General features: G+C 44.9%; 1 protein-coding gene across 7 annotated transcripts; it reads left to right on the top strand.

Annotated features, from left to right (window-relative positions):
- Positions 1-244: 244 nt before the first annotated feature.
- KIF7 (kinesin family member 7) lies at positions 245-24,308 on the top strand. 7 transcript variants are annotated; one of them, XM_072618224.1, is made up of 19 exons: positions 245-344; positions 1,788-2,137; positions 3,830-4,030; positions 4,509-4,914; positions 5,321-5,861; positions 6,710-6,832; positions 10,298-10,522; positions 11,147-11,268; positions 11,994-12,118; positions 13,162-13,314; positions 13,603-13,805; positions 16,868-17,065; positions 17,470-17,595; positions 17,757-17,933; positions 20,861-21,076; positions 22,203-22,409; positions 22,772-22,970; positions 23,081-23,227; positions 23,653-24,308. In XM_072618224.1, exons 2-19 carry the CDS (start codon positions 1,810-1,812, stop codon positions 24,024-24,026), a joined length of 4,071 nt encoding a protein of 1,356 aa, XP_072474325.1. In that variant the 5' UTR covers positions 245-344; positions 1,788-1,809; the 3' UTR covers positions 24,027-24,308. The 7 variants fall into 7 exon arrangements, with proteins under 7 accessions (XP_072474325.1, XP_072474317.1, XP_072474299.1 ...); XM_072618216.1 differs by having other exon boundaries at positions 17,470-17,604; XM_072618198.1 differs by having other exon boundaries at positions 6,698-6,832; positions 13,165-13,314; positions 17,470-17,604.
- The last annotated feature ends 55 nt before the right edge of the window (positions 24,309-24,363 follow it).

Here is a 24,363-nt window from a genome sequence, read left to right as displayed (position 1 = left end):
CTTTGGGGGCCTCAGTTTCCTCATCCGCAGCTGCCCTATCTTGTCATCTTTTTTTAGATTCCCCCAAACCCTGCTCTGTCCTGCAATTCGGTCCCTGTTTTGCACAAGACGTTGCTTCCCTAACGTGGCCCCCGAATCCCTGGGCACAGCCGGCTCCCGCCTCCCGCATTCTCCTCCCTCTCTCCATTGTGGGCTGGGCCGGGGTGGAGGGAAGGGGGGCGGGATTTTTTTAGGGTGAGGGGGACGAGATGACGGCATCAGGTTGCGCCGGGGCCACCCCGGGTCCCAAGTTTGACCGGCCGGACTGAGGAGGGCTCGAGGACCAGTTTGGGAGCTGGTTGGGGGTAGGGGACGGGGCCCAGGGCAGAAAGTAGAAAGGGATTGGGAGAGGAGGGTGGCTGCTTCTGCCTCTCTGCGCCTCCTGCAACGTCCGTCCGTTAATGGGGCAGTGGGAGCCAGCTCATGATTGGCGCTTTCGCCCCGTCCTGGTGGGGCTGCCGCGGACCCTCCTCCTGGCGCCCGCGGCCGCCCCGGGGAGTGGAGGGGACACGTTGGCCGTGGAGGGCCGGACTGGCCGGGCCGGCGGGGGAGCTTCTCTTTCCTCCCGCAGTCCGGGGCTGGCCCTGGCCTGGCCTGGCCGGGCGGCGCGGCCCCAGGTCCCTGCTGCTGGTTTGTACAAGTTGGGGAAACTTCGGAACTGCCCGGTGGTGAGGAGGCAGCCAGGCTGCGGGTCTAGACGAGGCCACGCGGCAGGCTCCCTTGGGCCCCGGGGGCCTCGGGGTGAGCCCCCCATTAACCCGTCTAGAGAGACCCCGGGCGGGGGGGGTGGCGGTGTGGGGCGGAGCTGCCGGCCCCCGGCGGGGTGCCCCGGCCTGATTTGGGAACTTGCTCCGGACCTGTGGCGTTCAGCTGCGCCGCGGATCGCGTTCCCGAACGAAGCGCTGTGAGAAGAAGGACAAAACCTCGCATTTCCGTAGTGCTTTAAGGGGCCCGGGGGGAGGAGAGGCACCCAAGGGCTCTGCAGGTCGGGGCTACATTGATGTTCTCATGGACACGTCTCCGTGGCGCAGCCAGGACTGGACCTAGGCACCGCGGCTAGGACCGCAGTAGCCTAGCTGCTGCTGTTCGCTGCCTTAGCTGCAGCCGGCTCTATCCGTTTTAAGCTGATTTCCTCCTTTCTGTTCCTTTTGTGTGCCCTGTAGGCATATGAACATTGTGGGACTTTGCCCAGTTCTCTCCGGAGCAGTTTCCCTTGTGTGTTATGGGAATCCTGATCTTGCTCTCCTAACCTGTTAGAGAAAGAGAAATGGAGCCCTAGAGAAGCCTTAAATTAAATTTTATATCTTTCTGATGAACGAAAAGTTCTCTCCCTCTCACTATTCACCCCAGGAAAACAAGACAAAACAAAACGCAATAAAACCCTGGTAACAAATACGCATAGTCAAGCAAAACAGCTCTTCACCTTGGCTTTGTCCAGAACTGTGTCATCCTGCATCCTGAGTCCGTGAGGACTTACATGTCAGGAAGTAGGAGGCATCCTTCATCCTTGGTCCTGTGATCATGGGCATGGAGTTGACTAAAGTTCTTAAGTTCATTCTAGAGAAGCTAAGTGACTTGCCCAATAGCAGATCAAAGGAAGAATTCCTCCTAGAAACTTTCTCCTGTAGTGCTGCGCCTTTGCCACAGGGATGCATTAATTCAACTAGCATTTATTAACCTGGGGTGGGCAGGTACTCACTGCATCGTTGGTAATGGTAAGGAGCTCTCTTCTCTCTTCTCCCCAACAGTGAGCTGTGCAAGGCCCTAACCATGGGACTGGAAGCCCCAGTTCCACCTAAGGCCGAGGAGACGCCTGTGAGAGTGGCCCTGCGTGTCAGGCCCCTTTTGCCCAAAGAACTGTTACATGGACATCAGAGCTGCCTGCAGGTGGAACCAGAGGAATGTCGGGTCATCCTGGGCCGAAACCGGTCCTTTGATTTCGATGTGGTGTTTGCAGAGATGTCGGGTCAGGAAATGGTGTACCAGACCTGTGTGCAGCCCCTTCTAGAGGCTTTCTTCGAAGGTTTCAATGTAACTGTGTTTGCCTATGGTCAGACTGGCTCAGGGAAGACATATACCATAGGCGAGGCCAGTGTTGGTGAGTGCTCTTGTTCAAGCACCGCATTCCCAAATTTGCTGTGCTGTCTCCCCCACTCCCTCCCTGTACTTTAACTTAGCTATCTATTTAAACTCTCCTGTCTTCAGTCCAATAGAGAAGGGTGGTGGGGAATTCAAGGATGCTTTCAATTGACTAAATATTGGTTAAAAAAAGTGAACTCTGGGTATAATATTTCAAAGTCACCACCTTCTCACCCAATTCCTAGAGCTAGTCAGGAGGGTTTTAGTTGTTCTCAACCTCGGTATGAACCAACAACATGATGTAGTTGCTAAAAATAATTATCAGTCAACAAGCTTTAATTAAGTACCTACTCTATGCCAGGTGCTAGAAATCCAAATATCACTAAGAGTTTTAGGCTACCTTAGTAAAAGACTAACATACAGATCATGGGAGGCAGCAGTCACTGTCCTAGAGGACAGGATGACCCATGAAAGGAAGGTGGGACAAATGACCAGCTCCCCACCACTATTCAGAACACATCTAGAAAAATGTGCTTGGTTCCAGGTGGCATGTTTTAAACATGCTGACAGTCTTGGTATATAGATGTGACGAGGATGGTGAAAAGTATAGAAGTCATGTCATATGAGGAACTAGGGATGATTAGCGAGGAAAGGGAAAATTGAGATGAAGTGAAGACATAACAGATGTCTTCAAATATTTGAGAGTTGAGGCTGTTGGACTGTGATGTCCCTACGGACAGAATTAGGACTACTGGATGGAAGTTATGGAGAGGAAGATCTCTGTTTAAGGAGGATAGCTAGATAGTAACTCGCTTAACACACACAGTGGAGATTTCTCCCTTGAGCCCCTGGCATTGTTTGAAGCCCCATAATATTAATATGTTTCTAAGACACTGGAAAAGTGTAGAAAGCCAAAAGCCAGTTAAAAATGGATAGAGCTGCCTATACTGAGGAATGCGAACAGTAACACCTAAAGCTAAAGGCAGAATAAAATTACTCATGAGGTAGCGAGTTTCTCATTACTAGAAGTATTCAAACAGACTATACTTTTCTATCAGGGCTGTTGAAGGGATTTCTGCATGGAGGGGAAGGCTGGATAAAATGACCTCTAAAGTATCATCTAGCTATTAATATTTTATGGTTCCATTGCCTATAATATCAGATATTTTCTTTGATTGGTTTTACAGAATTTTTTTTCATTTCCTCATTTCTTTTTTCTTTCCCTTTGAAATTTTTTTTTAAATTTTTTTTATTTTTATAAAAGATGACCTACTAGAAGGGAATAGGGAAAAGGTTATGGGGAGAAATCTAGATGTTGTAAAAACAAAATGTATTAATAAAAATTTGTTATAAAATAATCTATGGTTCCACTCCTACTCCACACCCTCAACCTACTATTAGTTCCTGTTCCAACCCTTTGTTTATAGCCCTAAGTGCAGTCATCTCTCTTTTTTTTAACTGATTTCTTTCTTTAGACCCTTTTTGTGTGTGCTAGAGGCATATGCCTATGAATGTTGGGGGGCTCTGAGCAGCATTAGGGCTCTTTGAAGAAATTTCCCTTTTGGGTAAAGGGAGTGCCTGTTTGGCTGTCTTAAAGTAGAAAGCCTCCAGACTTTTCACCTGTGTCTCATTTCATCCTGATGCGAGATGTCAGTTAAGTTCTGAGATCTTTCCCTCTCAAAGGTCCTGAGTTCCTTGTGTTCTCCTCCAGCTTCCCTCCACGAGGATGAACAGGGTATCATTCCTCGGGCTATGGCAGAAGCCTTTAAGCTCATCGATGAGAATGACCTGCTGGACTACACTGTGCGTGTGTCCTACCTGGAGGTGTACAAGGAGGAGTTCCGAGATCTGTTGGAAGTGGGAACAGCCAGCAGAGACATCCAGCTACGAGAGGATGACAAAGGAAATGTTGGTAAGAAGTTCTCTGCAATTCTTGAGAGTGATCTTCCTAGGTACTCTGCAGAGACTCTGTTATGACTGGTCCAGTCTTCCCTAGTTTTTCTGCTCCATAAAAGTGTCTCTATGTTTTTTGAAGACCTGCTATATCCACTCTTGGGCTTACTGGAGAGGTAAGCAGCAGAGAGTGGCTTTAGGAATAAGAGGATACAAAGGGCAGTATCTTCATAGTTCTTGCTTTGGGGCCTTTCTTAGCTTCTATCCCAATGGACCAAATCTATTTCCCTTCTCCTGACTTATGCAAATAACACAGTGTTATGGAAGAAACATGAATGCCTTCTCATGAGTAAGTCACTTACCTCTCTGAACCTCATGGGAGAAGAGGGGGAAGTGGACCAGATGATCTCTAAGGTTCTTTTCAGGATCACCATTTTATGAACCTCTCTTTCTTCATTTGGCTCCTTGAGTTTCTAATGAAATGTTTCTCTTTGCAGTGCTGTGTGGTGTCAAAGAGGTAGAAGTGGAGGGTCTGGATGAGGTGCTGAGCCTGTTAGAGGTGGGCAATGCAGCTCGGCACACGGGGGCCACTCACATCAACCGGTTGTCCAGCCGTTCCCACACCATCTTCACAGTGATCATGGAGCAGCGCCGAGGTGCTGGCCGTCTGCCTCGCCTTCCCTCCATGGGTCCCATTTCTGGCCAGCTTCTCTCCTCCAAGTTCCACTTTGTGGACCTAGCAGGTTCTGAGAGGGTACTGAAAACAGGCAACACCGGTGAGAGGCTGAAGGAGAGTATCCAGATCAATAGCAGCCTGTTGGCCCTGGGCAATGTCATCAGTGCCCTGGGTGACCCTCACCGCAAGGGCAGCCACATTCCCTATCGGGACTCCAAGATCACCAGGTATGTTTGAGCCTGTGTCTCCTCACCTTTGTCATGTACAATATGTCAGGTAGCATGACTGCTGGGGACAATTTTCTGTCTGGCATGAGAGGGGCAGCCTGGGTTCTCTCCTGTTCTCTGGGGCCTACCTGTGACCGTCAGGGAATCAGCTTCCACTTGTAGAAGCACTGTTAGCAATGGGTAACAAGAAGCATTGCAACGTAATAGATAAAGAGCTAACCAGGAAGATGTGGGTTTAAGTCCTGCTGTGATACAATTAGTCATATATTCCTTAGCAGTCTTGAAAATTCTCATACGACTATAAGTTGCCAAGAAGTTGTCAACATGTTTGGAAGAGGACCACTGGGGACCAATGTGGCTCATTATGATGGCAGCCCCAACATTTCCTCTCTCTGGTTCTCCACAGGATCTTAAAAGACTCTTTGGGTGGAAATGCCAAGACAGTGATGATTGCTTGTATCAGCCCCTCTTCTTCAGATTTCGATGAGACTCTCAATACCCTTAACTATGCTAGCCGGGCCCAAAACATCCGCAATTGTGCAAGGGTCAACTGCCGGCGGGAACCAGAGCATGTAGAGGAGCTGCAGCTGCAGATCCGAAGTCTCCAGCGGGCCCTAGAGCAGCGGCATCGCTCAGAAACTCGCATCATCCACAGGCCTGAACCTGTACACCGCCAGCATCGCGCTCCAGAGCTGTCTGCCCGCCTTGTGGCAGAGTGTGCCCGCTACCGAGCTTGCACCGATGCAGCCTACCACCTCCTGCTAGAGTTGCGGGGAGAAGCAGGGTTGCCTGAAGAGATGACCCAGAAAGTTCGGGAATGGCTTTGTGCTGTGGAGGGTGAACGCAGTGCCCTGAGCTCCGCCTCAGGACCTGACAGTGGCATCGAGAGTGCCTCAGCCAATGATCAGTGTCCCCGGGTACTTGGGATAAAACCATCCAAGACTCAGGTACGGCAATAGGAGAGGAAACACACAGGAAGCATGGCTGTTGGTCCCTTGGCCATTGACTGTGGATCTCTTTTTCAAGGCTAAAGGGAAGTGCTGTGGTATTATAGAAATAACATTGGATTTGGAGTCAGTAGATCTCTATGTTTGAGTCCTGGCTCTATCTTTATTGCCTTTGTGACTTTGGGCAAGTCATTTCAGTTCTCTTGGCCTCAGTTTCCTCATCTGTAAAATGAAAAGGTTGGAATAGATCACAGGTTCTTAACCTGGAGTGTTTGAACTTATTTTAAAAAAATATTTTAATAACTGTATTTTAGTACAGTTGGTTACCTTGATAATCCAATGTATACTATGTATTTAAAAACATTCTGAGAAAGGATCTACAGTCTTCACTAGTGTGCCAAGGGGGTCCATGACACACAAAACATTTTAAGAACCTGTAAGACTATATGATTTCTAAGGTCCCTTCATACTGTAAATCTTATCATCTTAAATCTGCACTATGTGAGGAAAAGGTAACATCTGTAAAGAGTGAACTGAAATTGGGTTGAAATACGTAAGAAGAGAAAAAGGTGTTAGAGATGGCACCAGACCTAAAAGCTTCCTTTTATGGGGAGAGAGAGAGAGAGACAGAGAGACAGAGAGACAGAGAGAGAGAGAGACAGAGAGAGAGAGAGAGAGAAAGAATGAAGGCTTTAAGAGGAGGGAGGACAGAGAGGTGTGGGGAAAATAAGAAAAAGATGAGCTGTGTGTAGATAAAGAATGTAGAGCGCAGAGAATCTCCAGGAATTGCTCTCCTTTTTTGTGTGCAAGAATCCCCTTCCATGACACCATGTCAGTTTTTCTCCAAGGGCCATGAAGGAGGTGGCGAACAGCAGCTGCTGAGCCTTCAGAGCCAAGTAGCCCGCCTGGAGGAGGAGAACAAAGACTTTCTGGCTGCCTTGGAAGATGCTATGGAACAGTACAAGCTCCAGGTAGGGCTCCTTGCAGATTTATACCGCTTGGTACCATGCCTGGTACATAATAGGTACTTCAATAAGTAGTAATTGACTGCATGTAATCGACTCAATGCAAAGAGATTATCTGCTTCTCCCAATCTTTTTATTTATTTATTTATTTCACTTTTAACATTCATTTTCACAGAATTTTTGGGCTCCAAATTTTCTCCCCCCTTGTCCCCTCCCCCCACCCCAAAACACCGAGCATTCCAATTGCCCCCATCACCACTCCGCTCTCTCCTCCATCATTCCTCTCTGCCCTTGTCTCCATCCTCTCCTCTGTCCTGTAGGGCCAAATAACTTTCTATACCCCTTTACCTGTATTTCTTATTTCCTAGCGGCAAGAACAGTACTTGACAGTTATTCCTAAAACTTTGAGTTCCAACTTCTTTTCCTCCCTCCCTCCCCAGCCCCTCCCTTTGGAAGGCAAGCAATTCAATACAGGCCAGATCTGTGTAGTTTTGCAAATGACTTCCATAATAGTCGTGTTGTATAAGACTAACTATATTTCCCTCCATCCTATCGTGCCTCCAATTACTTCTATTCTCTCTTTTGATCCTGTCCTTCCCCGTGAGTGTCGACCTCAAATTGTACCCTCCTCCCCATGCCCTCCCTTCCATCATCCCCCCCACCCTGTTTATCCCCTTGTCCCCCACCTTCCTGTATTGTAAGATAGGTTTTCATACCAAAATGAGTGTGCTTTTTATTCCTTCCTTTAGTGGAATGTGATGAGAGTAAACTTCATGTTTTTCTCTCACCTCCCCTCTTTTTCCCCAAACTAAAAAAATCTTTTGCTTGCCTCTTTTATGAGATAATTTGCCCCATTCCATTTCTCCCTTTCTCCTCCCATATATTTCTCTCTCACTGCTTGATTTCATTTTTTTTTTTTAAGATATGATCCCATCCTATTCAATTCACCCTGCGCACTCTGTCTCTATGAGTGTGTGCATGTGCATGTGTGTGTGTGTAATCCCAAGTGCCCAGAAACTGAATAGTTTCAAGAGTTACAAATATTGTCTTTCCATGTAGGGATGTAAACAGTTCAACTTTTATAAGTCCCTTATGACTTCTCTTTGCTGTTTACCTTTTCATGCTTCTCTTCATTCTTGTGTTTGAAAGTCAAATTTTCTTTTTAGCTCTGGTCTTTTCATCAAGAATGCTTGAAAGTCCTCTATTTCATTGAAAGACCAATTTTTCCCCTGAAGTATTATACTCAGTTTTGCTGGGTAGGTGATTCTTGGTTTTAGTCCTGGTTCCTTTGACTTCTGGAATATCCTATTCCATGCCCTCTGATCCCTTAATGCAGAAGCTGCTAGATCTTGTGTTATCCTGATTGTATTTCCACAGTACTTGAATTGTTTCTTTCTAGCTGCTTGCAATATTTTCTCCTTGACCTGGGAATTCTGGAATTTGGCCACAATATTCCTAGGAGTTTCTCTTTTTGGATCTTTTTCAGGTGGTGATCGGTGGATTCTTTCAATATTTATTTTACCCTCTAGTTCTAAAATATCAGAGCAGTTTTCCTTGATAATTTCATGAAAGATGATGTCTAGGCTCTTTTTTTGATCATGGCTTTCAGGCAGTCCCATAATGTTTAAATTGTCTCTCCTGGATCTATTTTCCAGGTCAGTTGTTTTTCCAATGAGATATTTCACATTATCTTCCATTTTTTCATTCTTTTGGTTTTGTTTTGTGATTTCTTGGTTTCTCATAAAGTCATTAGCCTCCATCTGTTCCATTCTAATTTTGAAAGAACTGTTTTCTTCAGTGAGCTTTTGAACCTCCTTTTCCATTTGGCTAATTCTGCTTTTGAAAGCATTCTTCTCCTCATTGGCTTCTTGAACCTCCTTTGCCAGTTGAGTTAGCCTGTTTTTCAGGGTGTTATTTTCTTCAGAATTTTTTTGGGTCTCCTTTAGCAGGGTGCTGATCTGTTGTTCATACTTTGCTTGCAAGTCTTTTATTGCTCTTCCCAGTTTTTCCTCCACTTCTCTAACATAATTTTGCAAATTTTTTGAACTCTTTATGAGCTTTTCCCAGGTCTGATCCCATTGAGTGGGCTGGGATGTAGAAACACTGACTTCCATGTCTTCCCCTGATGGTGAGCACCGCTCTTCCTCATCAGAAAGGAGGGGAGGAGAAACCTGCTCACCAAGAAAGTAACCCTCTATAGTCTTGTTTTTTTTCCCTTTTCTGGGCATTTTCCCAGCCAGTGACTTGACCTCTGAATATTTTCCTCCCACCCACCTTGCCTCTGGATCCTCCCAGCCAGCGCTTGGGGTCTGAGACTCAAATGCTGCTTCCCAGCCTCAGGGCTTTGGGCGGGGGCAGGGCTGCTATTCAGTGTGAGATCAAGTTCAGCTGCCTGGGTGGGGGCAGGGCTGCCTCACAGGCTCAGTTCCCTCAGGGGGTTTACAAGGAGACCTTCAACAATGGATCCAAGCTCCTGCCTGCTTGGGGAGCCCTGGTCTGCTCCTGCCTCCGCTGGTGCCTCCTGAGGGGGCCTGAGTCATGGGGGCTCCCCACTCCTCTTTCGACCCGCCAAAGAGACCCTCTCACCGACCCTTGTCACCTGTGGGTGGAGGGACCCGTGCGGCTGCTGGAGATTCTGTCCCTGAAGCCTGCTCGGATCTGCTCCCCACTGGGATCTGCTCCTCTCGGCCCCGGGCGGCTGTGGCAGGGCTATTCTCGGCTCCCAGTCCACTGTGCGAAGAACCTTTTGCGAGAGGTTTTCAGGCTCTCTGGAACAGAAATCTTATCCGCTCCGCTGTTATGTGGCTTCTCCTGCTCCCGAATTTATTGGCAGCTCTTTACTACAGATATTTCATGGGCTGTGGGTTCAGAGCTAGCGTGTTTGTGTGTTTCTACTCCGCCATCTTGGCTCTGCTCCTGCTTCTCCCAATTCTTCAGGCATTTGATCCCCAGTTGTGTCTAAAACTCATTTTGTCTTGTTGGCACTTTTTGTACTCACTTCTATGGCCCTTTCCTGTTCTTGGGCAGTCAGCCTGGATTCTGGATACTGAAAATCATAGGTCAGAAAAGCCATCCCCCACCAACTCTGTATACACATATACATAAAGCTATAAGGTCATTAGGAATATTTCACATTGAATAACTGCCATGGGTATGATGACATTATGGGTTTTACAGAGTCTTGGAAACTTGCTTTCTGTTAGCTTGGAGTTTGTAAAGAACACTGGATTTGGAGTCAGGAGAAATTGTTGAAATGCTGGCTTTGGCGCTTCCTAGCTGTGTGACCCTATGCAAGTCCCTTACCCTCAATGAGCCTATTTCTTCATCTTCAAAATGAGGATAATCATACTTGCATTTCTTACTTCATAGGTTTTGTGGAGCTGACTGTAAATATAAATATGTATAAATATAACTATATGAATGTTAGGTAGGATTGCTATTGTTACTCTAATTATTTCTAATGTGTTGTAGAGTGACCGGCTTCAAGAACAGCAAGATGAGATTGTGCAGCTTCAGTTGCGGCTGGAAATGACCAGGCCTGGCTGGGGACCCACAGAACTATTGCAGGGCTTTCCTTTGGGGGAGCACACCCTTCGGCCCCACACAGCCCCTCTGGAGGCAGCTCGCTCTCATGCTCTTGGCATATCAACCCCCTTATGTCTTGAAAATGAGAATGACGTAGCCCAAAAGGGAGAGGTAAGGGATAGGCATGAGTGAAATGAGCTATCTTTTTTTGTTTGTTTGTTTGTTTGCCAAGAGCTCTCTGCCCCTGTGCTCAGGGTGGCTTCACCTCACAGGGTGGGGCCAGGTGTTTCTTTGACTCTCAAAGCAAGAGAAGTGAAGAAAACTATCATATGGCAAAAGAAGAGGAGGAGTTCCTTCTTAAAATCCTCATAGCTTTTGTCCTAGTCCAGCTTCATTTGGGAAGATGGCAGTGGACACTACCCTATGACACCTGATCCAACTACACATGTCTGCTCTCTAGGAGTCTATTTTTCTGGCTATGAAATGCTGACGATTCTTTTTTGGAGTGACCCCAGATAAAGGGGTAGGATCCGACTAACATGGGACTGAATACGATACAGTAAGCCAATATTTGGCATCTCCCACCTTCCCTTAGCTTTCTGGGTAGGTTTTTTTCTCCAGTAAGGGAGGAGCTGGGTCTGTCCAATATTCCCAACCTTGAAACCTACTTCTCAGGAGTTAGGACTGGAAGCTAAGAAAGCCCTGAGAGTATCTTTGCACTGAAGGCTTATAGGACTAAGAAATGGGAATGGGAAGCTCATTTATACCTTTATACCTTACTTCTCCCTGGAACAGCTGATTAACAGAAAAGAAAACAGGGATGAGGGACTCGAAGTAGCAAGGCCCAGAACTCATTCCTCTTCACCCTCAGAGGAAGAAGAAGAGGAAGAACCCAAACGATCCTTGCATCTTCGGAGGTAAGCCGTAACCAAACTTTTGCAGGCAGCTAGAAACTCCCCCAGATCTCAAGAGATCCAAAGGGTCTTCCTGCCCTATGAATCTTTTTTTTTTAAACTAATTATAAAAATTAACCAGCATTTGTTTTTTTCCCTATCTCACCATCCCCTCCCATGAGAAAAAAGAAAAAGAAAAAAGCAAGACAAAACTCATATAACAAATATACATTAGTCAAGCCAAACACATTCCTACATTGTCCATGTCTAAAAGATGTGAGTCTCATAATGTGTGTTGAGTCTATCTCCTCTCTTGTCAGGAGGTGGGATGCATTCTTCATTGTTGGTTGTCTGGAATCATGGTTGATCACCTTGATCAGAATTCTTAAGTCTTTCAAAGTTGCTTGTCTTTACAGTGTTACTGACATTGGATAAATTGCTCCCCAGGTTCTGTTCACTTCACTGCATCAGTTCATGTCTTCTAAGGCTTCTCTGAAACTGCCTTCTTTTCTTATTACAGCAGAGTAGCATTCCACCACATTCATATACTATAATAACTCAGCCATTTTGCAGTTGGTGGGCACTTCCTCAGTTCCTAGTTCTTTGCCACCACAGAAGAAGTTAATCTTTGATGTTCTGAGGGAGGTTCCAGTACCTCCAGAAGCTTTAAGTCTAGTCCTCATTATCCCTTTGAATGGCCAAAGTTGTGGGTAGAAAGGGTGTACACTTTTCTGGGTCCTGCCCTCTAGAAATGGCATTGGGAGCTGGAGTAAGAAGGAAGCTACTGTCCAGTGGCAAGGAGAACCTCTTGGAGAGAATAAAGGCTTGGAACTTCACCTAGAGGAGTTAGAGACTGCTGCTCGTGTGGCCAGAGGTGGGTGAAGCTAACAGCATTGCAACTGGCAATACTAGCCCTAACCCCATTTCCTTCCCCCAACCTCCTCATCTCACCAGGAGCATCTTAGGCAGGGGTCCTCTAGTTCTCTTTTGCTGTGGGGGCTCTGGATAAGACTGCCTGTACTGAACTGCAGTTTCTCAAATTGATTCTTTTGAGCAGTTAGCCACCATCCTCCCTCCCTCCTATTCCATCACCTCCATTCCCGCCAAGTACACACCCTCTGTCTCTTTAATATCCAAGGTGAGGCTTTCATAAGGAAATAAAAGACATGGTACTTTTGTTCCCTGGGCTTTTTTTTCTCTAACTGTAAAATGGGCAGGGTGTGTTCTCCTTGGGGAGTGATACTCTTTCCCCTAGATCACAGGATCACAAGTTTGAGTCTGTCATCTTCCTCATTTGACAGATGAAGAAACTGAGACCCAAATTGTTAAGTGACTTGCCCAGAGTCACACAGCTAGTAAGTGTCTGAAGTAGGATTCAAACTTAGGCTTTCCTAAATCCAATTCCACTATACTCTACTTCCTTAGGGTTTCTTAACTTTTTTTTATGTCATAGATCCCTTTGGCAATCTGGGCAAGCTTGTGGAGCCCTTCTCAGAATAATGTTTTTAATGCATAAACTCAAATATATAAGATTGCAAAGGAAATAAATCATATTGAAATAAAGATATAATTTTTTCCCATCCAACCACAGGTTTAAGAAGCCCTTACCTAGATGAAGGGTCAGACCTCTGGAAGGAAAGCAAGGTGGCTGAGAGAGCCTTTTTCAGACCCCAGGAAACATCCTCACCTTCTGCTCCAAAGTCATTGAATCCTTGGGGAGAAGGCAGGAGTGGTTGTGGGGAACAGAAACCACCACAAATCTGTTCTTTTCCCTCCCATAGTCTTCTCATGTCTTCTCACACAACCTGTGATTTTGTGCTGTGAAACTCATGAGTAGATGTCCCTTTTACCCTCTCCCCTGCTCACCTCAGAAATCTGGAGGCAACTCTGAGAATCTGTCATCCTGTGTTGTTACAGCAGCTGGAGAAAGAAAGGAATCAGCTAGTTGTGGGCACGGCCCCTCTGCCAAGGCCTCAGAGTGGCGTCTGGCCCAGGCTCAGCAGAAGATCCGGGAGCTGGCCATTAACATACGTATGAAGGAGGAGCTGATCGGAGAGCTAATCCGAACAGGTGACAGGGTGGCTCGGGTTCCCTCGTTCATTGTTCCTGAGTATAGGGCAGCCCAGGTCGATCCCCATAAAAATATATTTCCTGACATGTTTGGTCCTCATTTCCCTTCTCAGTGATTCCAAAGGGGCTCAGTCTCTTGTCCCAAGGGACGACCTTCCTGTAAACTTACTCAGCTCGAGGAGCTACCTGTGGGGATTAGGAGAAAACATACACTCCCCTAGACAAGATGCTGAGGTGATGGGTCCTCTCATCCAGGCCATGACATCTGTCCAAACTATGGGTTTCTAGGGAAGGCAGCCCAGGCCATGAATCGGCAGCACTGCCAGCGAATTGGGGAGCTGGAGCGAGAAGCTGACCGGGTACGAGCAGAACTGAATGAGGGCCAAAGGCAGCTTCGAGAACTGGAGGGAAAGGAACCCCAGGACCCCGGGGAAAGGTCCCGGCTGCAGGAATTCCGCAAGAGGGTTGCTGCTGCCCAGAGCCAAGTACAGGTTGGTGTCCTGATTGGCAAGTCCCATGGAGCAACAGTAAGGAGGAAACTCTTTGCTGACTACATTTTGGTGGAAATCTAGCCTCTTATCATAGATTTTACCATGTTCCTTTGGGAAATCACTACTCCTTCTTGCCTTAGCTTTTCTACCCACTTAATACTGAATCTCTCCTAGCCTAAGAGACTAAAAATTTTAAAAGTGCAATTGTATAAACAGGATTGGTTATGAGGATAGTGCTTTAAAATATTTGAATTATTATTTTCATTGTTATTATTGTGAGGATATAATGTATTCTTTAAGCATTGAGTCTAACAATATTTTAAGCCACCAATGGATTAGAAGTTTAGAATTGGTTTTTGCTTATAGATAATCTATAAGGAAGGAGGAAGGAGAGCCCTGGATGATAGAGGAAGCAAACTGTATGCAGCATCTGAGGACCTTTGCCATCCAAAGAAGGGTGGAATGGCCAGGGTACAACTTTCTGGGGTGGGTATAATAGGGGGCTAAGATTTATATGGTGCTATGAAGCACTAAGGGGCAGTGAGGTGGTGCAGTGGATAGAATGCTGGGCTTACACTCAGGAAGACCTGAGTTCAAATCCAGATTCAGACATTTATTAGTTGTGTGACCCTGGGCAAGTCACTTAATCCTGTTTGCCTCAGTTTCCTTATCTGTAAAATGAGCGGGAGAAGGAAATAGCAAACCACTCTCATATCTTTGCCAAGAAAACCCCAAAGGGGTTCATGGAGAATTGGACATGACTGAAAATAAAGTGCTAAACTATGAAATTTGAGAAGCACTTTCTTCACATAGGCCTGGGAGATGGGGAGTTCTTATTCCTGCATTTCATGGGTTACAGTAACCCCAAAAGTCACTCCATGGCCAACTGTCTTCTACTGTTGGGCCTTTCTTGCCTATCACACTTTTTAGCTGCAGTTTTCCCTTACACATCATGACTTTCCCCATCGAGGTTTCACTATATCATGGGTTTGCATAAAAAAATTGAATGGGAATTTTTTTGGGAGTTTAGTGGTAGCCCTAGAATGACATGTGAAGGCCTGTAGATGATAGAGAAAAAGTGTAGAAACTCAGAAATGTGTAAAACATATGTGTAGTATTGTATAATATGTTTTATTTTTTAATATCATAATAATTCAGACTTCTTCTGTGGTCTGAAGGGAGGGCCAAATTTTTTTTCCCCTCAATTTATTTATCTTGAGTTTTCAGCATTCACTTCCATAAGTTTTAAATTTTCTCCCCCTCTCTCCCCCCTCCCTTCCCAAGATGACGTGCAATCTTATATGGGTTCTACACATATATTCCTATTAAATACATTTTCACATTAGTCATGTTGCATAGAAGAATTATAAGGAAGTGGAGAAACCATGAGAAAGAAAAAACAAAATAAAACAAAAAAGAAAAAGGTCTGCTTCCCTCTGCATTCCAATTCCATAGTTCTTTCTTTGGATGTGGACGGCATTTTCCATCATGAGTCCTTTGGAATTGTTTTAGGTCCTTGCATTGATGAGAAGGACTAAGTCTATCAAAATCAGTCATCACTGTGGCTGTTTCTGTGTACAGTAGTCTCCTGGTTCTGCTCACTTCACTCAGTATCAATTCATATAAGTCTTTTCAGGATTTTCTGAAATCTGCCTGTTGATCATTTTCTGTAGCACAATAGTATTCCATTACATTCATATACCACAACTTATTTAGCCATTCCCCAGTTGATGGGTATACCTTCAACTTCCAGTTCTTGACCACCACAAAAAGACCTGCTATAAATATTTTTGTACACATGGGTCCTTTCCCCATTTTTATAATCAGTATAAGCAGTATTGCTGAGTCAAAGGGCCAAAATTTTTACAGAGATTTTCCAGATCATAGTGGTGCTGCCACACCCCTAACCCTTCACTATGTAGAAGGGATAGTTGTATATGGTCATGATGTGACCAATCACTTATATGCCATGTGTCTCAGGCAATTCTCTAGAGTTTATCTATTACATTATAGATGGCATGGGGTCAGCTTTGGTGGAGGGAGTTCTCATACTGGGAATCCCTTAAACTGTCTAAATCACAGCATGTGTATTCAAGTGTAGATGTGGATTATTATTACTTAGATTGGTTCTCAGGCAGCAGGCGTAAAGTCTTTCGCCAAGCCTGCACTTGGTAGGATCTGTTGGAGTTTGCACTTCAGAGGTATGGCCTTAATCACTTTTGTATCACAGTGAGGCATCGGAGTAGGATTTTAGTGGAGTGTGAGCTAGGTAGCTTAAGTATTTTTATCTGTGTTTTATAGAGTGTGTGTATACACATATACATGTATATATAAATTTTATATATTATAGATAAATAAATTTTATATCTGTATGTACATAGATGTATGTATATGTGCATATATTTATGAAGTTTTATATACATATATATATGGTTGTTCTTGTTGTTTAGTCATTCAGGCATGTCTGACTCTTCATGACCCTGGATAGGGTTTTCTTGACAAAGACACTGGAGTGTTTTGCCATTTCTTTCTCCAGTGGATTAAGGCAAACAGAGTTTAATTGACTTGCCCAGGGTCAGACAGCTAGTCAGTGTCTGAGGCCTTTGAACTCGGGTCTTGCAGACTCCAGGCCCAGCATTCTATCTGTTGAGCTACCTAGCTGCCTCAAAACCTCATGTCACATCATTTTGTTGTTCAGTTGTCTTACTCTTTATGATATCATTTGGGGTTTTCTTGGCAAAGGTACTGTAGTGGTTTGCCATTTCCTTCTCGAGCAAACAGGGTTCAGCGACTTGGCCAGGGTCACACAACTAATAAGTGTCTGAGGCTGGATTTGAACTCCAGTTTTCCTGACTCCTGCCCTGGCACTCTATCCACTGTGCCACCTAGCTGCCTCCCACCTTCAGTAGGGTAGTCCCCTGATTCCACGTTCATGCTATATCCATTACACTCTGCTTCTTCTCCAGGAGTGTGATATCTCCATGGACCTGCTAGGCCCATTGTACTAGGAAGGTGGCCAGCCAGAGTTTTGGGGCTACTGACTAATCTATCTATTGGCCTAGGTCCTGAAGGAGAAAAAGCAGGCCACGGAGCGTCTAGTGTCTCTCTCAGCTCAGAGTGAGAAGCGAGTACGGGAACTGGAGAGGAATGTGCAGCTCATGCGTCAGCAACAAGGTCAGCTGCAGAGGCGGCTTCGGGAGGAGACAGAGCAGAAGAGGCGTCTGGAGACAGAGATGCACAAGAGGCAGCACCGGGTCAAGGTCAGGGACTTGGGGGTTTCATGTCATGAACCTGGAAGGCAGGAGCTGGTGACAAGGCTGGGGTAATGAGATTGGGGATGGTTCATGGAGACTTGGAAAGGTAAGACAAACACCTTCCAGGGACAAATTTTTCTGGGAAGTTAAAGTAATGCAGCAGAAGCCGACAGTGGGCAGGTGGGAACAGTCAAAGCAGTTGAGAAGATGAGTGGTGGGCCTTGCTTCACATATGACCCACCTGGACCAGGTGAAACTCCCCTGTGACACTGGGGTACCGTCCCTGGGAAATCCAAGAAGAAAGGGTGACCTTGTAAACAGGCTGCACCCAGCACTGTTCTCTGGCATGTCATCTACTGATCTGTTCCATTCATTTTCTCTTGACCTCCTGGCTCTGGTCCTTCCTTTAGGAGCTCGAGCTCAAGCATGAACAGCAGCAAAAGATCTTGAAGATCAAGACAGAAGAGATTGCAGCCTTCCAGAGGAAGAGAAGGAGTGGCAGCAACGGCTCCGTGGTCAGTCTGGAGCAGCAGCAGGTACCTGGGGTAGGCCTTCATGGACCCTTGTGAGAAAGGCACGTCCTGGGACACAGGGGCCTTGGGCTGCATTTCAGAATGCTTTAAGATTGTGATTCAAGGAGGGCCAGCTGGGTTGAGCCAGAGTGTGGGCTGTTATGGTCCCATATCTTTTCCCGTAGAAGATTGAGGAACAAAAGAAATGGCTGGACCTGGAAATGGAGAAGGTTCTGGAGCAGCGGAGGGCTCTGGAGGAGCTGGGGGAGGAGCTGCGCAAGCGGGAGACTATTCTAGCTAAGAAGGAAGCTCTGATGCTGGAAAAAACTGGGCTGGAGAGCAAGAGGCTTCGGTCTAGTCAGGTGAGCATCGGGTTAGGGCATCAGCAACAGGAAGATGGAAGGAGTCAAGTATCTTCCAAGAAGGAAGAGGTTAGAGGTTAGAGAAGGCTGGCAGGGAGGGGATGTCTGCATAATCGTAATCCTGCATAATTCCTGCATAATAATTCTTGCTCAAGGACTAGATTTTTAAAGGGATCTAAGTTCTCATCCTCAAATTCAATTAAAATATTGATTTGATACCTGTTGTGTACACTGATCTGAGTTCTGTAGGATAAGTAGAAAATGTGGTCTTTCTTTCCCCAGAAAATTTAGTGTTGTTGAAGAAATGCCCAACAGACAGTCAAATACAAAAAGCAGGCAGCATGTGATCAAGTGTTAAAATATATAGACAATAGGTACTTATAAGCAGCTGTGGTATAAAAGTACTGGATTTGGAGTTAGAAGATTTGAATTCAAACCCCAACTCCACTTATTTGCATCTCAATTTCTCTGTAAGATAGGGATAAGCTTGTACAAGGTCAGAGCTGTTGTGAAAATCAAGTGAGATAATAAATGTAAAGTGCTTTGTAGCCATCAATGGCTATATAAATGTAGGTAATCTCAGTTTAGAGGACATCCTATATTATTGAGCTATTTAAATTTTTTTTTATTTGTGCTATAAAGATACACCTTTTTGCTCTCTCACTCCATTCCTCTCCCTTCCCCAATTGAGAACACAAGAAAAACAAAACCCATTGCAAACACGTATAGTCATGACCAAATTGGCCCTGTCCAAAAATATATTTCTTATTCTGCATTCTGAATCCTTCACCTTTCTATCAGGAAGTGAACAGCATTTTTCATTCTTAGTTTGATAAGAGTTCAGTACAATAGTATTCCATCACATTTAGATACCATAACTTGTTGATCCATTCTCCACTTTATGGACACCTCAGATTCCCATTCTTTGCCACCTCAAAAAGAGCTATAAATATTTTTGTACATCCTTAGTTGGTTTTGCTTAAGTCTAGTCTCTCCCAATCTACCCTTCTTCTAATTCCCCCTCCCCATTTCTTCTCTTTTCCCATTTCCCTGTTGAGTAAAATGTACTTCTGTACCCAACTCTTTATGTGTGTGTTTGTGTATTCTGCCTTCTTTTGACCAGTTCAGATGAGAGAGATTTGAGGGCATTCCCCCCTTGTCCTCTCCTCCTCATTTAGCTGTCTACTTGTGCACCTTGATTGTGTGAGATAATTTTCCCTAACCTGCCTTTCCCTTCCCTTTCTGTGTATTCCTCTTTTCCTCTCTTTCCATTTTTCCTTAAGAACATCAAAGACATAACAGAACCACTCCCAGGTCTTATCTAATTGGAAACTCTGTATGAGTCCTGATGATGATAGGGTGCAAAGAGGGCACAGGTATCATCCTCCCATATTCCCAGTTTATTCTTCTTTAATCTTTATCATTGTTCATTCACGTTTACGTTTTGGTGTTTCTCTTGACTTCTGTGTTTGAACTTCAGAGTTTCTCTGCAGCTCTGTTCTTTTCATCAGGAATGCTTGGACATTCTCTATTTTATTGAAAGTCCATTTTCTCCCCCTATATAATCAATTTTCCTAGCTAAGTTACTCTTGGCTATAAGTTCATATCCTTTGCCTTCCAGAATATCATATCCCAAATTCTCTGTTCCTTTATAGGGGTGGCTGCTAAATTGTATGTGATCCCAACTTGCTCCTCAGTACTTGAATTATTTCTTTCTGACTTCTTGCAATACTTTTTTTTTTAGACCTGGAAGCGCTTGATTTTGGCTCTGATGTTGCTGGGAGTTTTCATTTTTGGAGTTTCTTTCAGGAGGTGGATTTTATTTCCACTTTGCCCTCTGGTTCCAAGAGATCTGGGACAGTCTTCTGAAAGAAAAAATTTCTTGAAATATGATATCTAGGCTTTTTTTGGGGGAGTTGTAGGATTTACATAATATAATGATTCATAAGCCCCACCTCCCCTTGATCTGTCTTCCGGGTCAGTTATTTTTGCTATGTGATACACTGGATCTGTGACCTGGAACTGGGTAATGGGTGACAAAGTTATCAGTTGGCACCCGTCCCCTTTGTAGTGGCTCACGATGGGTCTGAGGGTTCCTTGTATGTGTCTGGGACTTCTCTTGTGCTGGTACTCAGTTTTTCCCAAGGCCCTGGACACAGTGCTCTGGGCACTGTTTGTTCCTAACCCATTCAGTTCTCAGTGTCTGCAAACCTCCCTGTCATCTCCTTATCCCGGTGCCAAAGGACTGACTCATGGTGACTTTTTTTTGGATTTCTTCATCAGAATTCTATCTTGCATATTTTCTAGATCTTTTTTCGAGCAGTCTGTGCAGGGGAGCTCATCACACTGGTTTTTGCCACTCCACCATCTTGGCTCTGCCCTACTGAACTATTTCTTAAAAGACTGATAGAGTGACAAGGTCTTCACTAAATTATTCTTCACACTGTTCCCTTAGTAAAAAGCTTCAGCAGATCTCTTCTTATATCAACAAATTCTGTTATCTGACTTTTATGTAAGATTTTCCAGTTTGGACTCACCTCACCTACACCTAGCCAAACCATTTCTTCTTATTCCACAAGGTGCACTGCCTAGTTAATTAAACTTTTTCTTCATGTCCCAGGAACACACAAGACTCATCCTTACTTTTGTGCCTTTGTTCATGTTCCCCATTATATCCTTCCCTTGTTTATATGCTAGTCATCCTGCAAGGCCCAGCTCCAGTTCTCCTTTCTCCACAACGTCTGTCCTGATTCCTCATGTCATTGAGTTTTCCCTTTTCAGAACTCAGTCTGAAGCACACCACGTAGTATTTATACTGCCTTTTATTGTCTGCTGCTGTTGCATGCATGTCCTGTATGTCTTTAACTTACTAGCTTCCTAGGAATGGGAGCAGTGTGCTTCTCTGTTATTATTCTTTCTCTTTGCAGGCACTCAATGAGGACATTGTGCGAGTATCAAGTCGATTAGAACATTTGGAAAAGGAACTGTCTGAGAAGAGTGGGCAGCTCCGGCAGGGCAGTGCCCAAAGCCAGCAGCAGATACGTGTGGAGATTGACAACCTGCGACAAGAAAAGGACCTGCTGCTCAAACAGCGACTAGAGATTGATAGTAAACTGAGGCAGGGCAACCTGCTGTCCCCAGAGGTATTGTTCTGCTTACATGTGATCTCCTCCCAAACCCATGAATCCCTTCTAGAATGAGGTACCTCAGTCACTGAAGTTTCTGACCAACATCCTATCAGGTGGCTGCACCTTCCCCTTCCATCTTGAAGCAAATCTAGATTAGAAATAATCTTATCAAACTTTTATATTTCTGGAAATGTTTGAGTGGAGACTGGATGATCACTTGTCAGGAGCGTTACAGAGGAAAATTCATTCCTTCCAATTCAACTTGTTTCTATGAGGAGCTCATGGTATGTTTTGTGCATAATCTCATCTACCTTCTCTGTGGTTAGAGGGAATGGAGTATTTAAGAGTACAGTCTAGGACTATAGAATGCAAAGAGCACTGGATGAGATGTCCGGAGCCTGGAGACTTGGGTCCTAGTCCTTGCTGGTTTACCTTTCCGAGTCTGTCATCTATAAAAAGTGAGAGTGTAGGACTGTGTGATCCATTCCATCTCTGAAATGAAGTGATTCTATGAATTCCAATTCAGTTTGGTACCTGGGTTAGTTCAATAGAGTCATCAATGGTATAGTTAGTACTACCCCAGGTTTTTCCTGTTGACAAGGTATCCTTCCTTGAAGCCCTGTCATTGTTTACGCAGGGAATATCAGTTAGTTGCAGGAAATCATCTTAAACAAAGCCAGGTTGGCAAATCAATCACAAAGATGAGCACAATACATTTCTAAGTCATTTGAACTTTTCTGTACTTGTTATTTTGAATTACTGATAGCAGAGGTTCCAACAGTATAACCCAAGAAACTCCTCAAACAGTACGTGGGGTTCTCACCTTTGGGCTTCTCACCTTTGGGCTGGGTATGACTGAAATACTCAGTGTGATGGAAATAGGCTTCATCTGTGTTTATTGATCCTATAGAGACAGGCAAATAGGCATTGTTGGGTCTCCAGCTCCAGCTTTCTTGAGTCTGTAGCATATAAACTACAGGTCAAGGACTATATTTTGATTTTTTAAAATTATTGAACATTTACTATTGCCCACCTCAAAATAGGTCCTGTACTGAATTCGTGTGATCCACTCAGTACCTGGCAAATGGCATAAGTTTAATATATATTACTTCCACAAGAGTTGGTGTCTGTGCCCCCACAGGAGGAAAGAACTCTATTCCAGCTTGATGAAGCTATTGAAGCTCTGGACGCAGCCATTGAATATAAGAACGAGGCCATCACATGTCGTCAGCGGGTGCTACGAGCCTCAGCCACCATGTTGTCTCAGTGTGAGATGAATCTCATGGCCAAACTCAGCTACCTTTCTTCCTCAGAGACCCGGGCTTTGCTGTGCAAGTATTTTGACAAGGTAGGCAACTACTTCATACTCTACCCTTTCTCATCTGACGTTCAGTTCCATGGGATGCTAAAAAGAGGCATCAAAAAATAGCTAATTTCCTTAGGTGGTGGGTCTGAATTTAGGATGATTTACAATCCCCAAGGACTCCTTAACCCTCCTTTCTCCATGAAAACCATTTTCACCTAAACCCAGTGTTGTCCAGAGGCTGTCTTCACTGCTATCCTTTTCTCTGATCTTCTGGCCCATTATAAAATGGTCCCTGCCTAGAAGGATTTCATTTAGATTCTGGGTCTCCAGGGACAAAGCTCTGAGCCTCAGAAGAGTATGAGGGCTTGATCGGCAGGTAAGGCAAAGCCTGGGATTTGGGACAGGTGGTAACACTTCGGGAAGAACAGCACCAGCAGCAAATTGCCTTCTCGGAACTTGAAATGCAGTTAGAGGAACAGCAGAGGCTGGTGTACTGGCTGGAGGTGGCGGTGGAAAGGCAGCGACTGGAGATGGACCGCCAGCTGACCCTGCAGCAGAAGGAACATGAGCAGAATGTCCAGCTCTTGCTTCAGCAGAGCCGAGGTAACATTTACTCCAGTCAGTACAAGTTGGCGTGATTCTTTTGATCTCTGCATCTCCTCCTCCCCACTCCTTGCTCTTCCCTGCACACACACCTTGCCTCTTATATTCAGAGCACCTGGGTGAAGGACTCGCAGGAAGCAAGAGGCAGTATGAAAATAGGATCCAAGCTCTGGAGAAAGAACTGGGCCGATACATGTGGACAAATCAGGAATTGAAGCAGAGGCTTAATAACTTGAATTCCACAGGACAGAGCAAAGGTAAAGTTTATAGTTGGTTACTAACCTAGATCATCTTAGCTTCCCTTTGGGATATTACACCTAATGTCTTAGAAGGTTTCTTATTAAGCTTAACCACCAGCCTAACATAAATTCAGAAGAGGGAAGGAATAGAAACTTGTTGAACTTCAAGCAAAGGCTGGATGACTATTTGTTGAGTGTCTTCAGAGGGGAATTCCTTTGTGTAAGGATTGGACTACTAGATGCCTGCTGAGGTCTCTTCCAACTTTTAATGTGAATACCTTACCAGCGAGTTTGAACTGCTTGTAATTTTGCTCATTTTTCCCCCCTTTTGGGACATCAAGGCTGAAAGCCATGTTTCTTACCTTCTTGGCTGTGATATCACCTCTATACTATAAATATGAAGTTAAGTGTCACTCTTGACAAAACTGTATTCTTGGTGACAGGAGGGGAGAAACGGATTGTGTGCATTGAGAATAGACCATCCTTGGCAGCTGGAGTGGAAGAGGAAACTGGTGCAGCTTCTGAGCAACTCTGGCAGCCATCACTTGGTGAAGGAACTCCTAAGGCCAGGGAAGATATCCGAGACTTAGTGCATGCACCATTACCATTGACATGGAAACGCTCATCTCTGTCTAGTGATGAGCAGGGCTGCTTAGAGGAGCTCAGGCAGCGAGAAGCATCTGAGCCTCTACTTGGAAGGATGTTGCCTATGGGTGAACCACTTCTGCCTCGGAACCTGGGCCCCTTGCCCAAATCAAGGCGAGAATTACGAAGAGCCAGTCAAGGGATGATTGATGTTAGGAAAAATCCAGTATAGACAGAAATCCCAAGGCCTGCCCTCAGAGGTTGAGATTTGAATTTGAATGTGAATGGTGTTGCCCCAGTGGACAGAACTATGCTATTCAATGATCAGTGAATTTGTGGTCTGCTGAAGGATGCTAATGCTCAAAGGTACATGTCTACTGGAAGCTGATACCAGCCTGTGTGATTTCAGTGATCTACAATATATGCAGCTGGAATTGAGGACCTTGTAAATGTATTTTAAAAGTATGTTTATTATCATTTTGTAATAAATAAATTTTAAGGTGAGTTTTAAGAACCAGGGAATGAGTTTGCAAGGAAATTGCAGCTTGTATTTTTATCAGCATGACTAA

Source organism: Notamacropus eugenii, chromosome 1, assembly GCF_028372415.1.
Source record: "Notamacropus eugenii isolate mMacEug1 chromosome 1, mMacEug1.pri_v2, whole genome shotgun sequence".
Taxonomy (NCBI): Eukaryota; Metazoa; Chordata; class Mammalia; order Diprotodontia; family Macropodidae; genus Notamacropus; species Notamacropus eugenii.
Note: the sequence above shows the minus strand (reverse complement) of the source record. Positions and strands in the feature narration are given on the sequence as shown.

Coding starts and splice junctions, on each gene's coding strand:
- KIF7 (XM_072618171.1), top strand. CDS start 1,810: ATGGGACTGGAAGCCCCAGTTCCACCTAAGGCCGAGGAGACGCCTGTG. Junction 4,915..5,320: donor CGGGACTCCAAGATCACCAG/GTATGTTTGAGC, acceptor GGTTCTCCACAG/GATCTTAAAAGACTCTTTGG. Junction 22,971..23,080: donor CTTGCTTCAGCAGAGCCGAG/GTAACATTTACT, acceptor TCTTATATTCAG/AGCACCTGGGTGAAGGACTC.